This window comes from Vulpes lagopus, chromosome 6 (genome assembly GCF_018345385.1).
Source record: "Vulpes lagopus strain Blue_001 chromosome 6, ASM1834538v1, whole genome shotgun sequence".
In the NCBI taxonomy this organism is placed as follows: domain Eukaryota; kingdom Metazoa; phylum Chordata; class Mammalia; order Carnivora; family Canidae; genus Vulpes; species Vulpes lagopus.
Window position 1 is genome coordinate 76,476,724 of NC_054829.1, and position 20,153 is coordinate 76,496,876.

The 20,153-nt window shown below is 44.9% G+C and overlaps 2 protein-coding genes across 2 annotated transcripts in view; one reads left to right on the forward strand and one right to left on the reverse strand.

Moving 5' to 3' along the window:
• SCARB2 (scavenger receptor class B member 2) overlaps positions 1-6,085 on the reverse strand; it is a 74,727-nt gene extending 68,642 nt beyond the window's left edge. The window contains exon 1 of the mRNA XM_041759668.1: positions 5,776-6,085. Within this exon, the coding sequence (XP_041615602.1) occupies positions 5,776-5,892 (117 nt within the window). The 5' untranslated portion in view covers positions 5,893-6,085. The remainder of the gene's footprint in view (positions 1-5,775) is intronic.
• Positions 5,924-20,153, forward strand: part of FAM47E (family with sequence similarity 47 member E) — a gene marked incomplete at its 5' end in the record, with an annotated part of 68,275 nt that continues 54,045 nt past the window's right edge. Inside the window, one exon of the mRNA XM_041757853.1 lies at positions 5,924-6,288. Coding sequence (XP_041613787.1) covers positions 5,924-6,288 — 365 coding nt within the window. The remainder of the gene's footprint in view (positions 6,289-20,153) is intronic.

The window sequence follows — 20,153 nt, forward strand, 5'->3', positions numbered from 1 at the left end:
GGGAGAAGCAGGCTCCCTGCAGAGTCTAATGCAGGAGTGGATCCCAGGACCCCAGGATCACACCCGAAGGGAGCCCAAGGCAGATTCTCAACTGCTGAGCCACCCAGGTGTCCCACAAGATCACATTTCTAAATGCCAGGGAGGAGTTGGATAATTTTGCTTAGGAGTTCAAGAATTTTGCGAGGATACTGCCTCTGTTTAAGGCTCTATGATTTCTGCTTCTACTGAGCCAATCACATTACTCTGTTACAAATTTGGAAAAGAGAAGCCACGAGATAAAGCATTTCTATGGGAGGCTCAGCAGCTGAAACGTCACATAGCATTGGGACTGAGGAAACCTCTGAGAAGTAAACAGTCCAGGACCAATGAGTCAACAGAGGAAACTATTTGGTAGGGGAAAACAGAGGAAGCTAGTGAGAGATACAAAGTGTGCCTACGTTCTGCTGACTTTGCAGTTTCTACTGTACTCTCAGGAGGCCTTAGGTTCTCACCCTCAGACTTCCATGAGCTTCCTCTTTCAGCTTTACAGAAAAAAAAAAAAGTCTCATCATTCTGGAGCCAGCTTGAGTGGGTTTAGCTCCTTGCTCCTCTTTATTACTAAGAAGTGGAGGACAATGTGGTAGAGGATAGAATTGATGATTCAAGCCAGGGGTCTTTTAAAAGAAAAGAGAGTGCTACTAATTATGCCGGGACAACAGGTGTAAATAAAGCAGGACTGTTGCTGGCGACAGGGTATATAGTCATCCTTGGGATGGGAAAAGTGAGGAGACCCCACTGTGTGCCTCACCCTACCCCTACCTCTCCAAGTCAGTTATCTGCATTTCCAGTGGTACATTAATATAAAGGCAATCTGATACTCACCATCATCTTTTTTTTTAAGATTTTATTTATTTATTCATGAGAGACACACAGAGACATAGGCAGAGAGAGAAGCAGGCTCCATGCAGGGATTCCGATGAGGGGCTCAATTCCGGGACCTCAGGATCATGACCTATGCCTAAGGCAGACGCTTAAGCGACTGAGCCACCAGGCATCCCCTACCATTAATGTTACTTGGTTAAATTAGCAGTGATTATATTTTATTTCTTGAGGCATCCGCAAAATAGCTCCAAAGTTATATGGCTCCTAAGAGAGGCTATAGCTGTTTTTGCTTGCCTAGAGTCTTAGGTCCCGGCCAATGAGAAGTATATTTGTCCTGTTCATCTCATCCCTGACACCTAATGCTAATCATCCTCCCTTGGCCTGTGAACAGGAAGCAAAACATGTGAACTGTCTCTTTCCTTCTCACTGGTTCTCTTGCCAGCCCTTTTCTTTTTAGCCAACTCTGACTCTGGCTGGCTCTGCATTCCCCTTTCTGGGAGATGTTCAAACTCCCAGTAAGTCTAAGGGCAAATTTAATATGCTGAGCTGCAAAGAGCTGCAAAGCTCTTAAACAAAGCTTACATGCCTGTGTCACAAAATCTCAGAAGTTTGGATCAAGAAGGAAACTTATCTATCTCCAGCCTACAGAGGACAAAATAATAGTTACAAACAATAACAACTATTAACATTTGGGCCTTATGCAAGGTGTTGTGCTAGGTGCTTTACATCAGTCCTTTCATTTCATTCTTGCAACGATCCCAAGGCAGGTCTTCTTATTACTCCCATTTTCAAAATGAGAAACCTGAAGTTTTGGGCAGTTCAATATTTGCTACTTGGCTCGCTCAACTTAATCCAAATATTGTTAGTGACAGAAAAAAAGAATCTTAACCAAGGTCTGCTGATTCTTAGAATGCTGCTCTTTTAGCTAGAATGATCAAAAGTGAGGCAACAGACATTTACTGTGTACCTGCCATGGGCCAGGCACTGTGCTAGAGGCCAGGACATTCAGTGGAGTTACCAAGTGAGCCAGGGCATCAAAATCTGCCCTTCCAGGCTGGGGGGTGGGGGGAAGAGTAGGGAGTGGGCAGAGATTGAACGGTTTCTGCAAAGCTCCATCTTCAGAGGAGTCAGAATGCTTTAGGGGCACCTGGGTGACTCAGTCAACTGAGCCTCTGACTCTTGATTTTTGGCTAAGGGCATGATCTCAGGGTCATGAGATCGAGCCCCCTACTGGGCTCTGTGCTCAGCAGGGACTCTGCTTGTCTCTCTCTCCCTCTGCTCCTCCCTGGCCCCTTGCTCACGCTCTCTCTCTCTCTCTCTCAAATAAATAAATAAAATCTTAAAACAAAAGAAAAACAAACAAATTAAAACGAATGCTTGACAGAGAAGGCCTGGTTAATGCTTAGAATATCCCCCAAGAAGTGGGTGTGAGCAGACAAAGGGGCATACATTACTATACCTGTTTTACAATTGAAAATTGAAGCAAAAACAATTGCAGGACTTGTCCAATACAAGGCAGTAACCAGTGAGGCCAATAATGAAACCAAACTGTCTTAGTTCCTTCTATTCCATTCACTGGCCAAAATTTCAATCTCCCTTTAATCTTAAAATCCTCCCTGCAAATTATTCTAATAGAAATTATGTTACCACGCTTCTCACAATTAGCCAAACCCACTCATTTGAATTTCATGCCTTTCCTCTCTTCTCTTTTTGATATAGACAAGCCAGGGCATGGAGAATCTTCCAATGAAAACAAAACAAAAAAACCCCTAAGAACTGAGAGTATCAGAGTGGATTTCATTACAAGTATATTAAGGTCAAGTGATGACGGAATTGCTCTGTAACAATACCTTGGACATGATGGCGGCTGCCATGACTGATCACCCATCCCCTGCCTGATACTGTGCTGGGTGCTTTACACAGATGACCTCACTCAATCTCCCAACGACACACACAGAGGCAGGTCCAGGATTCATGGGAAGCTTATACAATGTGAGGAGACCCTTCCTAAGAGAAAGAAAGTTTTAGACACAGAATTAGGTCCAGGCTGTTAGAAGGGCCCGTGTAAGTGAGGGCCTGAGCTTAAGCTTGGTGTGCTTCACAGTTAATGCACCACTGTCCCCAAGTGGCTAACATCCTCACTTTCCCAAGTAATGACATCGAGGCTCAGAGAAGTTAAATAACTTGCCCAGAATCAAAAAGCTTGCAGATGGTAAGGCCAGGATTTGAATACAGCGTGTCTGACTTCAAATCTCAAGTATTTTGTCTGTGCTCATGTGGCTTCTAACAAAAATAAAACTCCTTTACAAAGCACTAACTATATCCCAAGAAAATTACCTGTTTTCCCTAATAATTCTTATAAGCTTTCTATTCTCTGGACTTGTTATTATCCCCATTTACTGACAGGGAAACCCAGAATCAAGGAAGGCTCAGTTCAGCACCTGGCCCAAGGTGACCCAGCGAGTACATGGTAGAGCCAGGACTCATGTCTAGGGGTCCTTACTCTGTCCCACCATCCCATGTTACCACACCACAGGTGACCCAGGAGAAGAGAATGGTATTGATGGTAATGTGTGACCCCTGGCGGACTTTCAATATTCCTGTCCACCAAAACTAGCCCTATGATTTAATTTCATATGCTACTTTGTTCAGTGTTCCTTCATGGGGCTGGGCCATTCTGAAAGTCTACTTCCTCTGTTCTATAATTTATTAGTCTGATCAGAGTCCATTCCTCACAAATAAAACCACATAAAAAGGCCAATCACCAAATATCAATGCAAACTCAAGGCCCAGGCAGGCTGCCTCATAGCCACCTTCCTACCTGCCCACGAAATGGAGACCCACAGAGCATCTAAGGGCTGGTAATATCTGAGGCACCTGGGAGACCACTCATCTCATGGGGCTCTCCTGAAACAGCCTCTTAAAGCCACACAAGAAGACTCACATACTGACTATGATTGGATTACTTAACTCTGGTCATCCAAGCAAGAGTCCATATCCTTAAACAATCTTGCCATGGATTTGCAGATGGCCAGGAGTGGGGAAGATTATATTTGGTTTTTCCTCTGAACATGGCTGCTCAGGAAAAACAGTGGTCTTTGGGAAGCTCAGACAGTGAGCTTCATCTTCCCATAATAATGTGAACTTTAAAATTAATTAGCTTACTGTGACTTTTTAATTTATCTTTAACTGTCAGATTTCAAGTAATTGATGGCTTTTTAGAGTAATTGAGCCTCTATTAAAGGAATATGTCTGTTGCCACCTGAATGAGACAACTCGACTAATAGGGAGTTCAGTGATCAAACTGGCTTTTTCATCCAGGCAACAGCAAATACAAACCACTGGGAGAAAGTAAGCACTAGGCTATGGGTGCTAACAAGAAAGGCTGCAACAATGATTTCTCTTTTTTTTTTTTCTTTTTTTTTAAAGAAAAAGTGATCCCAGTATCTCTCTTTTGTTCCTCTTTCCACACAGATTGGTGGATGTGGGTGAAAGGAAAGAGCATTGGTAAAGTCAAGTGACTCAGAAGTCTTCTAAAATGACCAGCTCTAAAAAATATATAGATAAATTCTTAAAAGACCAGCTCTCCAGTCCACTCAAGTAGTGTCACAGACAGGTTCAGATTCTTTCCAGAATCTAAATGCATCCTTGTCTGAAGCTTATGGTTGTTTTAAGAAGAGCACAATCCAGGGTGAGACAAAGCAATACAAACTGTTGGTATGAGATAGCACATGTTTAGTCAGAGGGAAACCAGCACAGATTTGATGGACTGAAATGCCACCCGGCGCAGAGGCCTGGCCTCTCTACCAACAGCCTTGCCTAGTCCAGGGAGGCAAGAACACAATAGACCGCACACTCCTTCCGCATGCCCCGCCCCACACCACTTCAAAGCCACAGCAGGCAGCCAACAAACCTGCCCTGGTTGTGGTGTTTTTCATTTAGTTTTGTTTTTTCATTAAGTAGAAGGGAAATCTATTTGGGCCCAACAGAGATTGAGGCATAAGGAGGGCGTGGAAGGGGAGGCAAATGATATTATGTAAATGAAAGCCTTTTGAAAAAGTCTAGATCCACAGTTTTCTATTATTCCTCTCCTCCCGCCTTTAACCCCTACCTGTCAGTCCCGAGAAGACCAGCAAGAATGGGGAGCTCTAGTCGGGAGGACCCGCCAGGGTGCAGGGGTTCCCGGCACCGAGTTCAGCAGGCCGGGTGGGGGGTGGGGGATGGGGGCTGGAGGCGTCCCGGCAGCACGGAGCGCGCACACGGGCCTGAGAGTGCGAGCAAGCACACTCCACTCACACTCACTCACACTCACACACTCACTCACTCACACTCACACTCACACTCGCTCACACTCACTCACACACTCACTCTCACACTCTCTCATACTCACACTCACACTCACACACTCGCTCACACTCACTCACACACTCACTCTCACACTCATACTCACTCACACTCACACTCACTCATACACACTCACACACACACTCACACTCACACACTCACTCACACTCACACTCACTTACACTCACTCACACTCCCACTCACACACTCACTCAGACTCACGCACACTCACACACTCACACGCACACTCACTCACACTCACTCACGCACACTCACACACTCACACGCACACGCACTCACACTCACACACACTCACACGCACACTCACACACTGACACTGACACTCCCACTCACACACTCTCACACACTCACACACTCACTCACACTCACACACTCACACACTCTCACACTCACACTCACTCTCACACACTCCCACTCACACACTCACACTCGCACTCACACTCACTCACACTCGCACTCACACTCACACGCACACTCACACTCTCACACACACACTCACACACTCACACGCACACTCACACCCACGCACACGCAGCCCCGCCGCCTCACCTTCTCGATCGTCTGGTCCACGGCCTTCTGGAAGACCCGGGCCACCAGCAGCGTGATGCTGGCCACCAGCAGCAGCAGGGACAGCGTCCCGACCGCGTAGAAGCAGCACCTGCCCATCCCCGCCGGCCCGCGGCAGCCCTGCAGGCAGGGACGGACGGACGGACGGAGGGACGGACGGAGGGACGGACGGCCGGACGGAGGCAGGGAGAGGCCTCCGCTGCAACGGCCTGGCCTCCCGCTCCGGTTTCGGTTTCCCTTGCTCGGCAGCCGGCAGGAGAGACGCCGCAGCCCGGAGGCGGCGGCCGGCGGCTGCGCGGGGAGGCGGGGAGGCGGGGAGGCGGCGGGGCGGGCCCGCAGTCATGTGCCCCGCGGCGGCCGCCGGGACTCGCGAGGACGCAGCGCCCGCCCCGGACGAGCTCACCGGATCGCGGGGACACGGCTACACGGTCCTCTTCGGAGGTGCAGGCTGAGTCCGTGCCCACAAGCGTGTCCTCCCGGCCTCGGCCCCGGAGGGTGCGTGAGGGTGTGTCGCGTGCTGGGTGGGGACGAGGGCGGGAGGGGGGAGTGGGGAGGGGGGAGGACAGTGTGTTGGGGATGAAAGAGCAGAATAGAAACAGAAAAGAGGGAAGTTCCTTTTGCTTCGAGGATCAGGTGTGCAGAATACAGGGCGGGGTGGGGGTGTTGAGGTTCCTTGGGGTCCGACTTAAAGGCTCTTTGTGCCCCACGGGAGAGTTGGGACTTTATCCCTGGCAGTGGGACTCAGTAAGAAGCGTGAAGCAGGTGGTAGTGACCTGTTCCCAGTTGCTTTGCTCACCACCACGTCCCAGGCAGACTAGAGCCTGCACACGGCAGGGACGCAGCATTAGTTGAGTGAATGTCAACCACATACTGGCCTTTGGTTAGGTGCTTACACACACCCATTTTCTTTCTTTTTTTTTTTTTAATTTTTATTTATTTATGATAGTCACACAGAGAGAGCGAGAGAGGCAGAGACACAGGCAGAGGGAGAAGCAGGCTCCATGCCCCGGGACTCCATCCGGCCTCTCCAGGATCACGCCCCAGGCCAAAGGCCAAAGGCCAAAGGCAGGCGCCAAACCGCTGCGCCACCCAGGGATCCCCACACACCCATTTTCATACGGCAGCCTTGAGACTTTGTGGCTATTTGTGCCCCCCCCCCCACCCCCGAAAGCAGTGCCAGACAGGAACACTATGCAAAAGACTGATGTGGAAACATACACAGGAAGCTGGACCTGGGATGCAGATGGGAGCTATGTAGAGAAGCAAGAAGGACCGCTGAGTAGAAGGAAGCTTCTGATAGGACAGTGCAACTCTTAGAAAGTTCAGCAAGGCTGCGGGTGGCAGGGCAGTCCTCAAGCCACGTTGGTCTGCCCCAGGAGTCAGGCATCTCCCAGAAACAGACCTCTTACTTAGTCGGGGGATGGGAGCAGCCCCAGCAAAATGGTCTCTGCACCAGGCTGGGAGTGAATATCAGGACAGACTTCAGATCTCAGTCCCTGGGACAGATCCATTGGTCAGTTATGCTCTGCACTGGAAGATCTGAGAACTGCATTTTCTGAGTATCATTCCCTTTTGACACATGGAAACCATGGCTCTGAAAGTAACCTAACAAGCTCAACCAGTTGCTGAATGGTGGATCCTGCTGGAACAGGAATGCAGGCCTAGTGTCCTCCAAAGCCCCTGCTTTTTCTACCTTTGTGCATTCCTGCCTCCTAGTGCCATCAATGAGAATCTGCAGACAGGGAGTTCAGTGGGGAGACTTTGCTAAGGACTCAGTGAGATGCCTTTAAAATGGTGGCAGATTCTTTGACACTCCTATTGAGAGGTGGGATCTATACATTTACCTTTGAATTTGGGCTGGATTTAGTGACTTGTTAAACCAATAAAATATGGTAGAAATCATATATCTGGGAACTTCTAAAGTCAGATCACAAATGCCTTGCACTTTCTTTCTGCCTGGTACATCTGGAAATTGTTGTTCTTGGAGCCCTGAGCCACCTTTCAGTCTAGCTACACTGAGATCTCTATGCTAGAGAACACAGGAGAGACAATAGGGAGATGACCTGAGCCTGCAGGAAGAGACGTGTACCGCCAGGCCCTTGCTGGCCCCAGCCATCTGAGTCATGGGCCCCAGAAATATGGAGCAAAGTGGTCCTTGCCTTACCCTGCCTGAAATGCAAAATAAAGGACGGCTGTTGTCTTAATCCACTAAGGTTTAGCCTAGCATGTTGCTCAGTTTTGGATAACTGGAACAGATTGCAAGGGCAAGACTAAACCTGGGACATAGACAGTGACAGTGGTGCCTGCTCTCAGCCCTACCAGCAGCAGCCCAGGGAGGCTAGAGAGGAGGGTGGGAGGTGGTCTGGAATGATTCAACTCTCCCAAGCCTCATGGTCACAGTACTTGGGTGGTCCCTGGTCTTCATGTACCCACAATCAGCAGTCTTTCCCTACCTCTACTCCTGCCATGGTAATGCTTTATTCTGCCCCCATCTCTGCTTTAGAGTCCTGCTATCTACCTTAGCTCTCCCTGTGCCCCACTTTGGTTAAGAGACCATGCTAGCCCACTAACCTTTGCTCGTCCCCTTCCTAAGCAATGGTTGGGATCCTCTGCAAATATGAGTGTGTCCTCTCCCTCATTATCTAGAAAAAAGGGGGGGGGGTGGCATCTGGGTGGCTCAGTCAGTTTAGCATCCACCTTCCACTCAGGTCATGATCTCAGGGTCGTCCAGGGATTGAGCCTGGCATCTGTCTCCCTGCTCAAGGGGGAGTCTGCTTCTACTTCTCCCTCTGCCCCTCCCCTAGTTCATGCTTGCTCACTCTCTCTCTCTCTCAAATAAATAAGTAAAATTTTAAAAAGAAAAAAAAAACCTGGAAAAAAAATTTGGTAACCTTCCTTCCTGATGGTTTGGCTCCCAGCAGTTCATGCTCAAATTGAACACTTCCTCCCCTGTATCCCAGCTAAGACTGGATTTTCTGTTCGCTAGCTCTGTTTTCGAGAGCAAACACCGCAAGTAACACCGACTCCAGCCCTGAGCCACAAATCCCAGTGCAGTCTTCCTTTTCATTATTCACTGAGGTCCTTTTTGCCTCTTGTCTGGGTCACTAGGGGAGTAATAGAGAATGTGGATGGAGAGATGGGCCTAGATTTGAGAAATACATCTTGGTGTAGGGAGAACTCCTGAACGTGAGTTTCCCACTCTGTTGCCCTCAGTTTACCTTCTCTTTGAGACTCTCTCACTCAGGCACAGCATGCCATTGTTTCCACTATGTCAGGCGATTGGTAAGCAGCTTCCCCTTTAAAACTTTGGTCCAGACTAGACAAAAACCTCTTTCTTGGTTCCTCTTAGCACAGCTGACCAGACTAGCATTTAAAAAATGCTCTAAACACTAAGAACAAAAAGGACCTAATTACGGAAAATATAAACAGCTTAAAAAAAAAGAACACATGCTCCCCAAATAACAGTCTGTGATCCCACAGTAATTTCTGTCATATTATAAAGAGCTGATGCAGCTTTTTAGCACCTGGCCTGGCTGGGTTTCTGCTCAAAAAAAGAAGTTTTTTTTCTCCACCCATGGAAGGTACAGATAGGGACTATGCCCCAAACCCCCACATTCTCACACAAGCATCCTCCTTATTTCTGGTCTAAATAAGACATGTCACCACCACTGCTAATTGGCATTAAGTCTTGTGTGTGTGTGTGTGTGTGTGAGCACACGTGCGCACTCTAGAATGATTTCACTCTACAGATGAGACTCAACTCTACATATAAGGAGTGGTGGCTACATGACAGGTACGAAGACTAATAACCCACCCCCTGCTCCATAATCACTCTCTAGAGGGTCAGACGGTGTGGGAGGAGATAACTGCTGCTACTAGTTAGATGGGGAGACTGATGCCCTGGCAGGGAGACAATCAGGAATCTTCCTAGTTACCTTTCTATACCTAAAATCAGAAGAATAGGAACTTGAGAACAAGTGCCCTTATGAATGAATGACTGTTGGCGCCTGCTGCAAATCTTACAGTCAAGACTCAGGAAGAGAAAAACTAAATAAATAAAATCCTTTTAAAAAATAAAGTACCTCGGTGGCTCAGTCAGTTAGCATCCACCTTTGGCTCAGGTCATGATCTCAGGGTCCTGAGATGGAGCCCCACATTGGGCTCCCTGCTCAGTGGGGAGCCTGCTTTTCTCTCTCCCTCCACCCCTCTCCCTGCTCATGTTCTCTTTCAAATAAATAAACAAAATCTTTAAAAAAAAGAGAGAGAGAGAGGGATCCCTGGGTGGCGCAGCGGTTTGGCGCCTGCCTTTGGCCCAGGGCGCGATCCTGGAGACCTGGGATCGAATCCCACGTCGGGCTCCCGGTGCATGGAGCCTGCTTCTCCCTCTGCCTGTGTCTCTGCCTCTCTCTCTCTCTCTCTCTCTGTGTGTGACTATCATAAATAAATAAAAATTTAAAAAAAAAAAAGAGAGAAAGAAAGAAAGAAAGAACACTACAACTTTTACAGGAATGATAGACAATCTCCAAACATGACTGTCAACAACTCTTTGTAGACTCCTGCTGCCCCTGGAATCCATGGTGGAGTTTATTCTCTACCTCTTAAGTCCAGGCTCGCTTTATGACATGCTTCAACCCATAGAATGTGATAGAACTGATGACAGCATACCAATTCCCAAACTAGGCTTTAAAAGGCGTGGCAGCCCCTTCCTTTACCTTCTTGCAATCCAACTCCCATTGTGGAAGCATGGATTAGACTACTGGGTGATGAGAGGCCACCTGGAGAGAGAGACTCTGAAGAATGAGAGGCCATGAGGGATGTCATAGCCCATCTAAACCTCCCGATAAATACAGCCATATGCTACATGGAACAGAGATGACAAGCTGTCTCTGCAGAGTCCTATCCCAACTGCACCATTGTGAGCAAATAAATGGTTGTGTGTTAAGCTACTCAGTTTGGGGGTAGTTTGTTAGGTCATGATAGATAAAGGAAACACCATTTTTTGTCATTTATTAATTATTTAATATTCTGGAAGCCTAAAAAAAGAATGGAAGTGGCCCTAGGCCTTCCTTACATTGTGTAGGCCTGACTCCCAGAGGTTTCTTGGTTTTCTTACGGTTATTTGAAGGCAATCTATACTCTAGTGATTTGATATTTGTTTTTTCTAAATGTCTGTGGAGTATCCTTAACCCTGAGCAATGAATGATTCATAAGAAAAAAGTTCTGCCTCCATTCTTCTGATCTTACCTGTCCCTCACCTCTTACTAGTGCCACATTCCTGAACCTCTTTGAAATTATTACCCGGAAGCCTCCTGTGTGAATACAATGCCAAAAAAGATTATTTGGTTAACTTTACAACTATTGGTTTAGAAACATTTCCATTCCTTGATCAATAACGAACTCTCTCTTTTTAGCCTCAGTGAAAAATATTTTAGAATATTCATGACCAGGGATTGCTTCGACTGCATTGCAATCTATCTTGAGCAGCACTGTTTTCCTGCATTCTTTTTTTTAAATCTATTAATTTATGATAGTCACAGAGAGAGGGGCAGAGGCATAGGCAGAGGGAGAAGCAGGCTCCATGCACCTGCTTCCATTCGGGAGCCCATTCAGGAGCCCGACGTGGGATTCGATTCCGGGTCTCCAGGATCGCGCCCTAGGCCAAAGGCAGGCCCTAAACCGCTGCGCCACCCAGGGATCCCTGTTTTCCTACATTTCTAATCAAGCCAGAGGAGACATTGGTATCCACCAATAATGCTTTTTGCAAAAGTTAAACATAGCCTTACCATATGTTCTAGAAATTCCACTCCTAATTTATACTGAAAAGGATTGAAACACGTACTCAAATAAATATTTGTGCATAAATATTCATAGCAATACTATTCACAATAGCCAAAGGGCAAAGCAACCTAAATGTCTTAGTTGATGAACGGATAAATAAAATGTGTTATATAAATACAGTGGAATATTATTCAGCCACGGAAAGGAATGAGGTACTGATGCATGCTACAACATGGATGAATCTTGAAAATGGTATGCTAAGTAAAAGAAGAGAAATACAAAGGTCATATATTGTACAATTCCTTAATGTGAAATATCCAGAATAAGTCAATCCATAGAGATAGAAAAGAGATTGGTAACTGTCAGGGACAGGGGCAGGAAACAGTAAGGAGTGACCGCTTGAGGGGCACAGGATATTCTGGGGGAGGATGATGAAGTTTTGGAACAAGAGACAGATGGTTATCGAACAACAATGTGATTATACTGAGGTCATTGAATTGTGCCCTTTAAAATGGTTACTTTTATGTCCTGTGAATTGCACTTCAGTAAAAAAATACAAATCATATTGGAATTTTATAAGAAGATGGGAGAATATATGATGGAGAAAGAGATGTATAGATATCAAATACTCCCAAGGGTTTTTTTTCTTTTTCCTTCTCATGTACCATTTGATTTGAGCAATAATCTCTCCTGAAATAAGATCTTTTGAAAATTCAGTGATGGTAAAACAATTCTAGAAAGTTCTAGCACTTTTTTTCCCCAGGGAGAAGATAAAAGGGATAACAAGTCATATAAGTACATTCTTTTTTTTTTTTTTTCCCTAAAGTACAGGCAGTGCTGCAGCAGACAAAGCTGTACATGCCTCCTTAAGCACATATGTGTGTGCAAGGTTCGCAGGTGTCAAGTTTTTTTTTTTTTTTTAAAGATTTGATTTATTCATGAGAGACACATAGAGAGAGAAAGGCAGAGACACAGGCAGAGGGAGAAGCAGGCTCCACGCAGAGAGCCCGACCCAGGACTCAATCCCTGGGCTGAAGGCAGCGCTAAACCACTGAGCCACCCGGGCTGCCCCTCCTCTCAACTTTCCTTATCTCCTCATAGGAGACTGCGTTTCCCACAGGCCCCAAGGTCCCCAGGTTCAGGGCAGCTGGCACTTCTAATCAGCAACTATAAAAAGCCAAAACCCTAGGGTGCCTGGCTGGCTCAGTCAGTAAAGCATGCTACTCTTGATCTTGGGGTTGTGAGTTTGAGCCCCACATTGAGTGTAGAGATTAATTAATAATAAAACTTTAAAAAGAGGGAGACACACACACACACACACAAACACACATACACAGAACCCTAAACCTAAAATGCCTGGCATCATGCAATGTGTTTATTCCCTTACAAACAAGGCCTCTTCCTCACACCTGTTCTGCAGAAAGGGAAATTTATTTTGGTGGTGAGGGGACTGGGTGGGGGTAGAGAAAGAAGGAGTAGTGGTGAAAAGCTTTCTTCTCCAAAACAGAACCTGCACATTGTCTACCTGCCTTGACCCTGGTGTTGTGAGTTCTTTTATTCACCACTAAAACTTATTCCTTTTTTTTTTTTTTTTTTTTTTAGATTTTATTTATTTATTCATGAGACACACTTGGGAGAGAGAGAAGCAGGCTCCCCATAGGGAGCCCAATCCCAGGATCCTGGGATCACAACTTGAGCCAAAGTCAGACATTCAACCACTGAGCCACCCAGGCACAGTGGCCCCAAAATTTATTCTTAAACTTATGCCAGGTGATATTATGGAATTAGTTCCAAACTCTTTAACAATAGATGACAACCCTGATGGAACTATTTGGCACAGTAATATCTATTTGTGAAACCAAAAAAAGAAACTGCACATTTAAGAATGAGGGCCTGGGGCGCCTGGGTGGCTCAGCAGTTAAGCGTCTGACTCTTGATTTCGGCTCAGGTTGTAATCTCAGGGTTGTGGGATCAAGCCCAGTATCAAGCTGTGTGTCCAGTGGAGTGGATGTGGAGTGGACATGGAGTCTGCTCAAGATTCTCTCTCTCCTTCTACCTCTCCCTCCCCTCTCTCTTTTTCTAATAACTAACTAACTAACTTAATTAATTAATTACAAAATAAGAATGAGGGTCCTTGGCTAGTATCAAAAAAAAAAAAAAACAGAAAAACAAGTGTTGGTGAGGATGTGAAGAAAAGGGAACCCTTGTGCACTGTTAGTGGGGATGTAAATTGGTACAGTCACTGTGGAAAACAGTATGGAGACTCCTCAAAAAATAAAATAGAACTATTGTATGGTCCAGGATTCCCATCTCTAGGTATATATTCAAAAGAATTGGAATTAGGATTTCGAAGAGGTCCGTGCACTCCCACATGCATTACAGCATCATTCACAATAGCCAAGACATAAAAAACAATCTAAATATCCACCAATGCCTGAATGGGTAGAGAAATGTGTTATATTCACACAATGAATATTATATTGTTCAGCCTTAAAAAAAGAAAAAAATCTTAACATTTGAGACAACATGGATGGACCTAGTAGGTATTATGCTAAGTGAAATACACTAGTCACAGAAGGACAAATACTAATACCATTTATATGAGGAATCTAAAATTGTCAAACACTCAGAAGCAAAGAGTAGAATAGTGGCTGCTGGGAGCTGTGGAGAGGGGGCAACAGGGAGATGTTAGTCAAAGGCTACAAAGTTTTACTTAGGCAAGGTGAATAAGTGCTAGAGATCTACTGTGTAGCAGTAGTGCCTATAGGTAACAATACTATATTGCACACTTAAAATTTTACTACAATGGTAGATCTTATGAAGTATTCTTATCACACACACAGATAATAATAATAAAGAGGAAGTGTGGAAACTTGGAGTGGTGCCATAACATAGGTCATGGGGATTGTGGGGATATACTTATCTCCAAACTCATCAAGTTGTATGTATTATATATGTACAGCTTTTTATCTTTTTTTTTTTTTTTTGGCCTTACAGGCTCCTGGAGGATATGTACAGCTTTTTAATGTCACACTTCAAAAAAGTGGTTGTATTTTATTTATTTATTTATTTATTTATTTATTTATTTATTTATTTATATTTCTTTTAAAGATTTTATTTATTTAATTGAGAAAGAGAGACAGAGGGAGAAAACAAGCCAGGAGAGAGGCAGAGGGAGAGGGAGAAATAGACTCCCCACTGAGCCGGGGGCCCAATACAGGGTTCAATTCCACATCCCAGAATGCTGAAATCATGACCTGAGCTGAAGTCAGATGCTTAACCAACTGAGCCACCAGGCACCCCTAAAGTAGTTTGTAAAAAAGTGAGAGTTCCAGCCAAATACAATGCAGAGTTCTACATAAAACTTCCAGAGGCTGATCGGGCCCAATATTTTGCCTGAAATAAAATCTTAATATTTGATGGTGCAAATTTTCACTTTTTAAATTGAGTCTCCTGTTTTTCCAGACAGCATTCACATCACAAAACTCCAGGGATCATCTCTCTTATCACAGTTTTTTTCCCTTCTCACCTGCCCCCAACTCCAGTTCTGTCTTGTTGGGGCCTCTCAGGTCCTGTGTGATCACCAGATTCTCTAGGAGGTCTACAGGTCCTTTTCTTGCTAACGTTGGAAGCTTCTCAAAGTCTCCATTTACTCCTGGTGACTGGCTGGCTCAGTTGGAAGAACATGTGACTCTTTATCTCAGACATGTGAGTTTGAGCCCCATGTAGGGTGTAGAGTTTACTTAAATATAAAATCTTTTAAAAAAATTCTCTATTTATTCTATCTTATCAAAAGTTAAATATTACCTGCTATATAGCAGGCTCTGTTTCAAGGGCGTTACAGATATTAATAATTTTTTGAAGGGCTGAACAGGGGAAGCAACCCCATTTGTTCATGGATATTTCCATCACAGAAGACAAAAGCCTTAGCTGAGAAGTTGGTTTGGGTTTCAGTCAGGAAGAATTCTAAACTGAAGCTCAAGAGAAAGGCAAGTAGGAGGTTCCAGGTGAAGGCTGATGCAGGGAAGTGGAGCCTCTAAGTGTGAGAGCTGTCCGGTAGGATCAGACTTGGACATGTAGATGCCTCAGACTCACAATAATTTTGCACCCCTTCAAAACCACAATTTTACAGATTTGTTCAAGATCGAATATAAGGCTTTGTGGGGACTGGTGGCAGAGGTCAGCCTCTTTCTATATCCAGCTCTAGGACCATATTTGCATATGCATTCAATATTAAGAAAAAATCCCATAGTTGTTAATGAAACCAACCTCCTTGGAAGCAAATTTTTTTAACTCCAACCTGGTCTTTGGGGGTCTCATCTCCAACCTAAAGTGGCTTGTCCAAGTGTTCCCATAACACATATAGTGCTTTGCCTGAAAAGGGGTTTCAGTAAACAAAATTCTTTCCATCTTGGTACATTTCCAGTTTTAGGTAATTTGCATTCTGGGAATGGCTCGGTAACCTGCCCCTTATCTGGTTCTACTGTGCCAGAAGTCAAATTTTGGGGAGAATTCATCAGAAATGGGCTGGGTCCTGTTAGAAGACAGCAGAATCCTATATGAACCAGAATTAGAATTATCAGTCCAGACTCAGAGCAGAGAGTGTTCCAGCCCTGGGGCCCTCTGGGAAAGACTAGGCATTGGTTTCTTTTTTTTTTTTTTTTTTTTTTAATTTTATTATTTATGATAGTCACAGAGAGAGAGAGAGAGGCAGAGACACAGGCAGAGGGAGAAGCAGGCTCCATGCACCGGGAGCCCGATGTGGGATTCGATCCCGGGTCTCCAGGATCGCGCCCTGGGCCAAAGGCAGGCGCTAAACCGCTGCGCCACCCAGGGATCCCTAGGCATTGGTTTCTAATTGCCCCAAGGCCCTGTGGTTTCCTCCTGTGGCCTTTCAGCTGGCTTCCCCAGTTCCCAGTTCCGATCTCTTTCTTGTCTCATCTTCCTCCTTGCCATACCCTTCACTCTTTTTCTCTGATTTCTTGTTATTCAAAGTGTTTGCATTTGAACCAGAGCTATCATCTATGGGCATGTTAAAGGTTAAGAGGCACAACAAGGCTAGACCATAGTCCTTCAAGGCTGGGTCATGACCTTGCTTTTGATAGTCTTCCTTTGATGAACCTTAGAATTGGTATTCACACTTGCCACCACCCTGGCATGTTCCCCCTCGCCCCCACCCCCATCCTGTCATGTGCATTTAAAGACAGTATTCCTGGCCTACTCTGCATGCCCAGGGTCTTTCCGGACCACTGAAGATCAGCACTTCCTGAAGCATTCAGGCTTGATCTTGGGATGACGATTGGCCCTGACTCCAGGGATATATAACTTGGCCATGCCTTGTCTTCTCAGGTTCTGCTGATGTTGGGGGAATGTCATTAACAATGAAATCTACCAACCAAGGAAACTTCCCCACAAAGGAGCAGAGAAAGAAAATAGTTTAATTAATTGAATAATCATTAAGTCAGAATACGACATGCATCACAGGCCATCAGCTAAAGAGATGGCAAAGACAGAAAAAAATCCATCCTTTTATATACCCAGGTGGATATAACCTAGTCTGGACAGGTCCTCAAGATGAACAATGACTAGTTCTCACATGAGAGGACTTGACAGCATCACTGGTCACACATAGTACATCCTAAATTCATTTGGCAATGCAGTGGTTATCTGTTAACAGTTGCCTTCACCTAAAGGAAAAATAAGACCACTACCTGTCCCGTATCTTTAGGACAGGTAGTGGTTTTATAGCTTAGAGCCAGGCACCTGCTCCTACCATCCCACCTGAAACTGGGAAAGAGGAATGCTATCTTTCTTGATTACATATCAAAGAGATGGTGCCCAGGGCCTTAAGAAAAACATTCCTGGATTGTAAAGATGGCAAAACACTTATTTTGCTTTGAAGATGTCCATCCATCTCAAAGATACAGAGAAGAATTTGCTATTACAAGTTGTCTACAGTAAGCCCTTTGCAGGGAAGAGTCCCCTTCCATTGCTATGCTGGGGAACATTCATTTTTTTCTCCATTTGTATTTACTCTTACCAGGGTCGCTCTTCCCCCAGTACCTTAAAGCTGCACCTACCCTTCCCAGAGGTTAATTTGACTAAACAGCCTTAGAGGCAGGATTGGAATCCAAGGGAAGGAACAGCAGGTGAGCTGGGGAGAAAGATGGCTGCAGACAGGGGCGAGGCAGCCCAGGGAGGGAGCCAACTTGTAGGATCCCAGTGCCTGAGGCATGCTTGCCCCAGGTGTGGGCACTAGCCGTCCATCTCAGCTGTCTTCTCTCGATAATTGCCTTGTAAGAAGCGGACACAGCTTCCGACAACAATAACTCATTGCTAATTTAAGTAAGATTGTAAAGCAATATGGCAACAATCATGATCATAAAAATGCTGGATGAAGGTAAAACCCTTGCTGAGAAATGACAGATGTCCTGTAAGTGGACCATGACTTCTGTAATAAAGGAGAGACAACAACAGAAACCTAGATAATTATTGTTGATGACATAACTACTCCCATTAATGACCTTACCAATATATGCTCCCTTCTTCCAGATATTTCTCAAATTTATTTTAACTAAGGTTTATTAAAATTGCCCCAAAGAACACTGCAAAATTATTATGTCTTGTTTGCCACCTATGGTAATATTACAAGCAAAAAGAAAGTTTTTCTCTGGATCTTGAGAAAAGGAAGTCAAGTCTTGGACACCAATCATATCAGACACGGTGAACCTATGAGAATGAGACGGAACTTTTTACTCTATGTCCTCTAAGTTTTCCCTCCTGGAAATTGAAAGCAAGTATCATGCAAAAGAAGATCGAACTTTTTATTGTGACATTGTATACAAATGGAGAAACCAAGGCACAGAGAGATTCAACCATGAGATTATTTCTGCAGTATTTGGAAGAGTTCCTGGAACACAGCAGGTTCTTAGTATTTGTTGAAAACTAAATGTCAAACCTTTGACTAAGGTGGGAGCAGGAAGCTTTTTTGTCATGACCATTTCTGTACTTGATATCATTGTTCTAGGGCACTTTCTCCACAGCTGTCTTCATCCAATGTGCTTTAAATAAGCAATCACGGGCAGCCCCGGTGGCGCAGCGGTTTAGCGCCGCCTGCAGCTCAGGGCGTGATCCTGGAGACCCTGAATCGAGTCCTGCGTCGGGCTCCCTGCGTGGAGCCTGCTTCTCCCTCTGCCTGTCTCTCTCTCTCTCTCTCTCTCTCCCTTTGTGTCTCTATGAATAAATAAAAAAAATGTTTAAAAAAATAAGTAAGCAATCAGGTATAGAGAGCTTTCAGGTAGACTACAACTAGATTTGAACTTTAATTCTATGTGACCTCTGTGAGAGCAAACCATGAGTTTTACTTGTTTCTTTACCCTAGAAAGTAGTACAGTGGTATATAGCTGATGCTCATAAATGCCAGTGGGGGATTTTGCTAAAGCCTTCTATTGAGGACATTCACATTTCATGACATTTTGAGAGATGAAGGAAGGGAGGCAGGGAGTGGCAAAGGGAAGGATTAATTGAGAGAAAGAAGTTCTATTTTAAAAACCTCAAATCTGGGATCCCTGGGTGGCGCAGTGGTTTGGCGCCTGCCTTTGGCCCAGGGCGCGATCCTGGAGACCCGGGATCGAATCCCACATCGGGCTCCCGGTGCATGGAGCCTGCTTCTCCCTCCGCCTGTGTCTCTGCCTCTGCCTCTCTCTCTCTGTGACTATCATAAATAAATAAGAAATTTAAAAAAAATTTAAAAACCTCAAATCTGTCAAATCAGCTTTAAGAGTCTTTTTTTTTTCTATGAACTGAATTTACTTCAGATACTCTCAGGAATCTACCTTCTCTCCCTGTGGTAAAAATTTCGGAAATGCTTATGAGAGGATGGGTAAAATGTATGTGGGCTACTCCACCGAAAGAGACATTAACTGAAAACAGTTTAGGAACTTCCAAGTTGGATTTTTTTTTTCTCAAGTATTGGTAACCTTGACTGTAGGTGGCTAAGTTTCTGATGTGAAAATGCTCTGGGCAATTAAAGATGTATTTTATTCCAACTATTGCAATGGGAAAAATGCTCACTCATGAAGGAGGAATGAATGTCTCAAAGAAAAAAAAAAGAGGGTACCTGTTGAGAGGTAAACAAGAGTCCTGAGGGAAGGTGAAGACAGATCTCATCTCTGCTGGGCAGTGAGCCCTTTGTGGTTAGCTGGGACACAGGATGGCCAGGAGGTATCTCAGCTGCTTTCGGGGAGCAGAGGGCTGTGAAAAAATTTTCCATTGTCAGTGGGTTCTGGAGCCCATTTCTTTTTAAATCCTGCTTCACTTACTTAGTAGGTGTGTGACCTTAAGGAAATTATTTCACCTCTGTGTGTCTGTTTCTTCATCTATAAAATGGAAATAATAAGTAGTGCTTTACTTCATGGAAATGTTTTAAGGATTAAATGAGATAAAAATATATAAAGTGCCTGCCACTGTATGTGCTCCATAAATGTTATTATCATTCTGAAGTACTCTGAATAGAACAGAAAGTAGGTTAGGGTGCCTGGGTGGCTCAGTGGTTGAGCATCTGCCTTTGGCTCAGGTTGTGA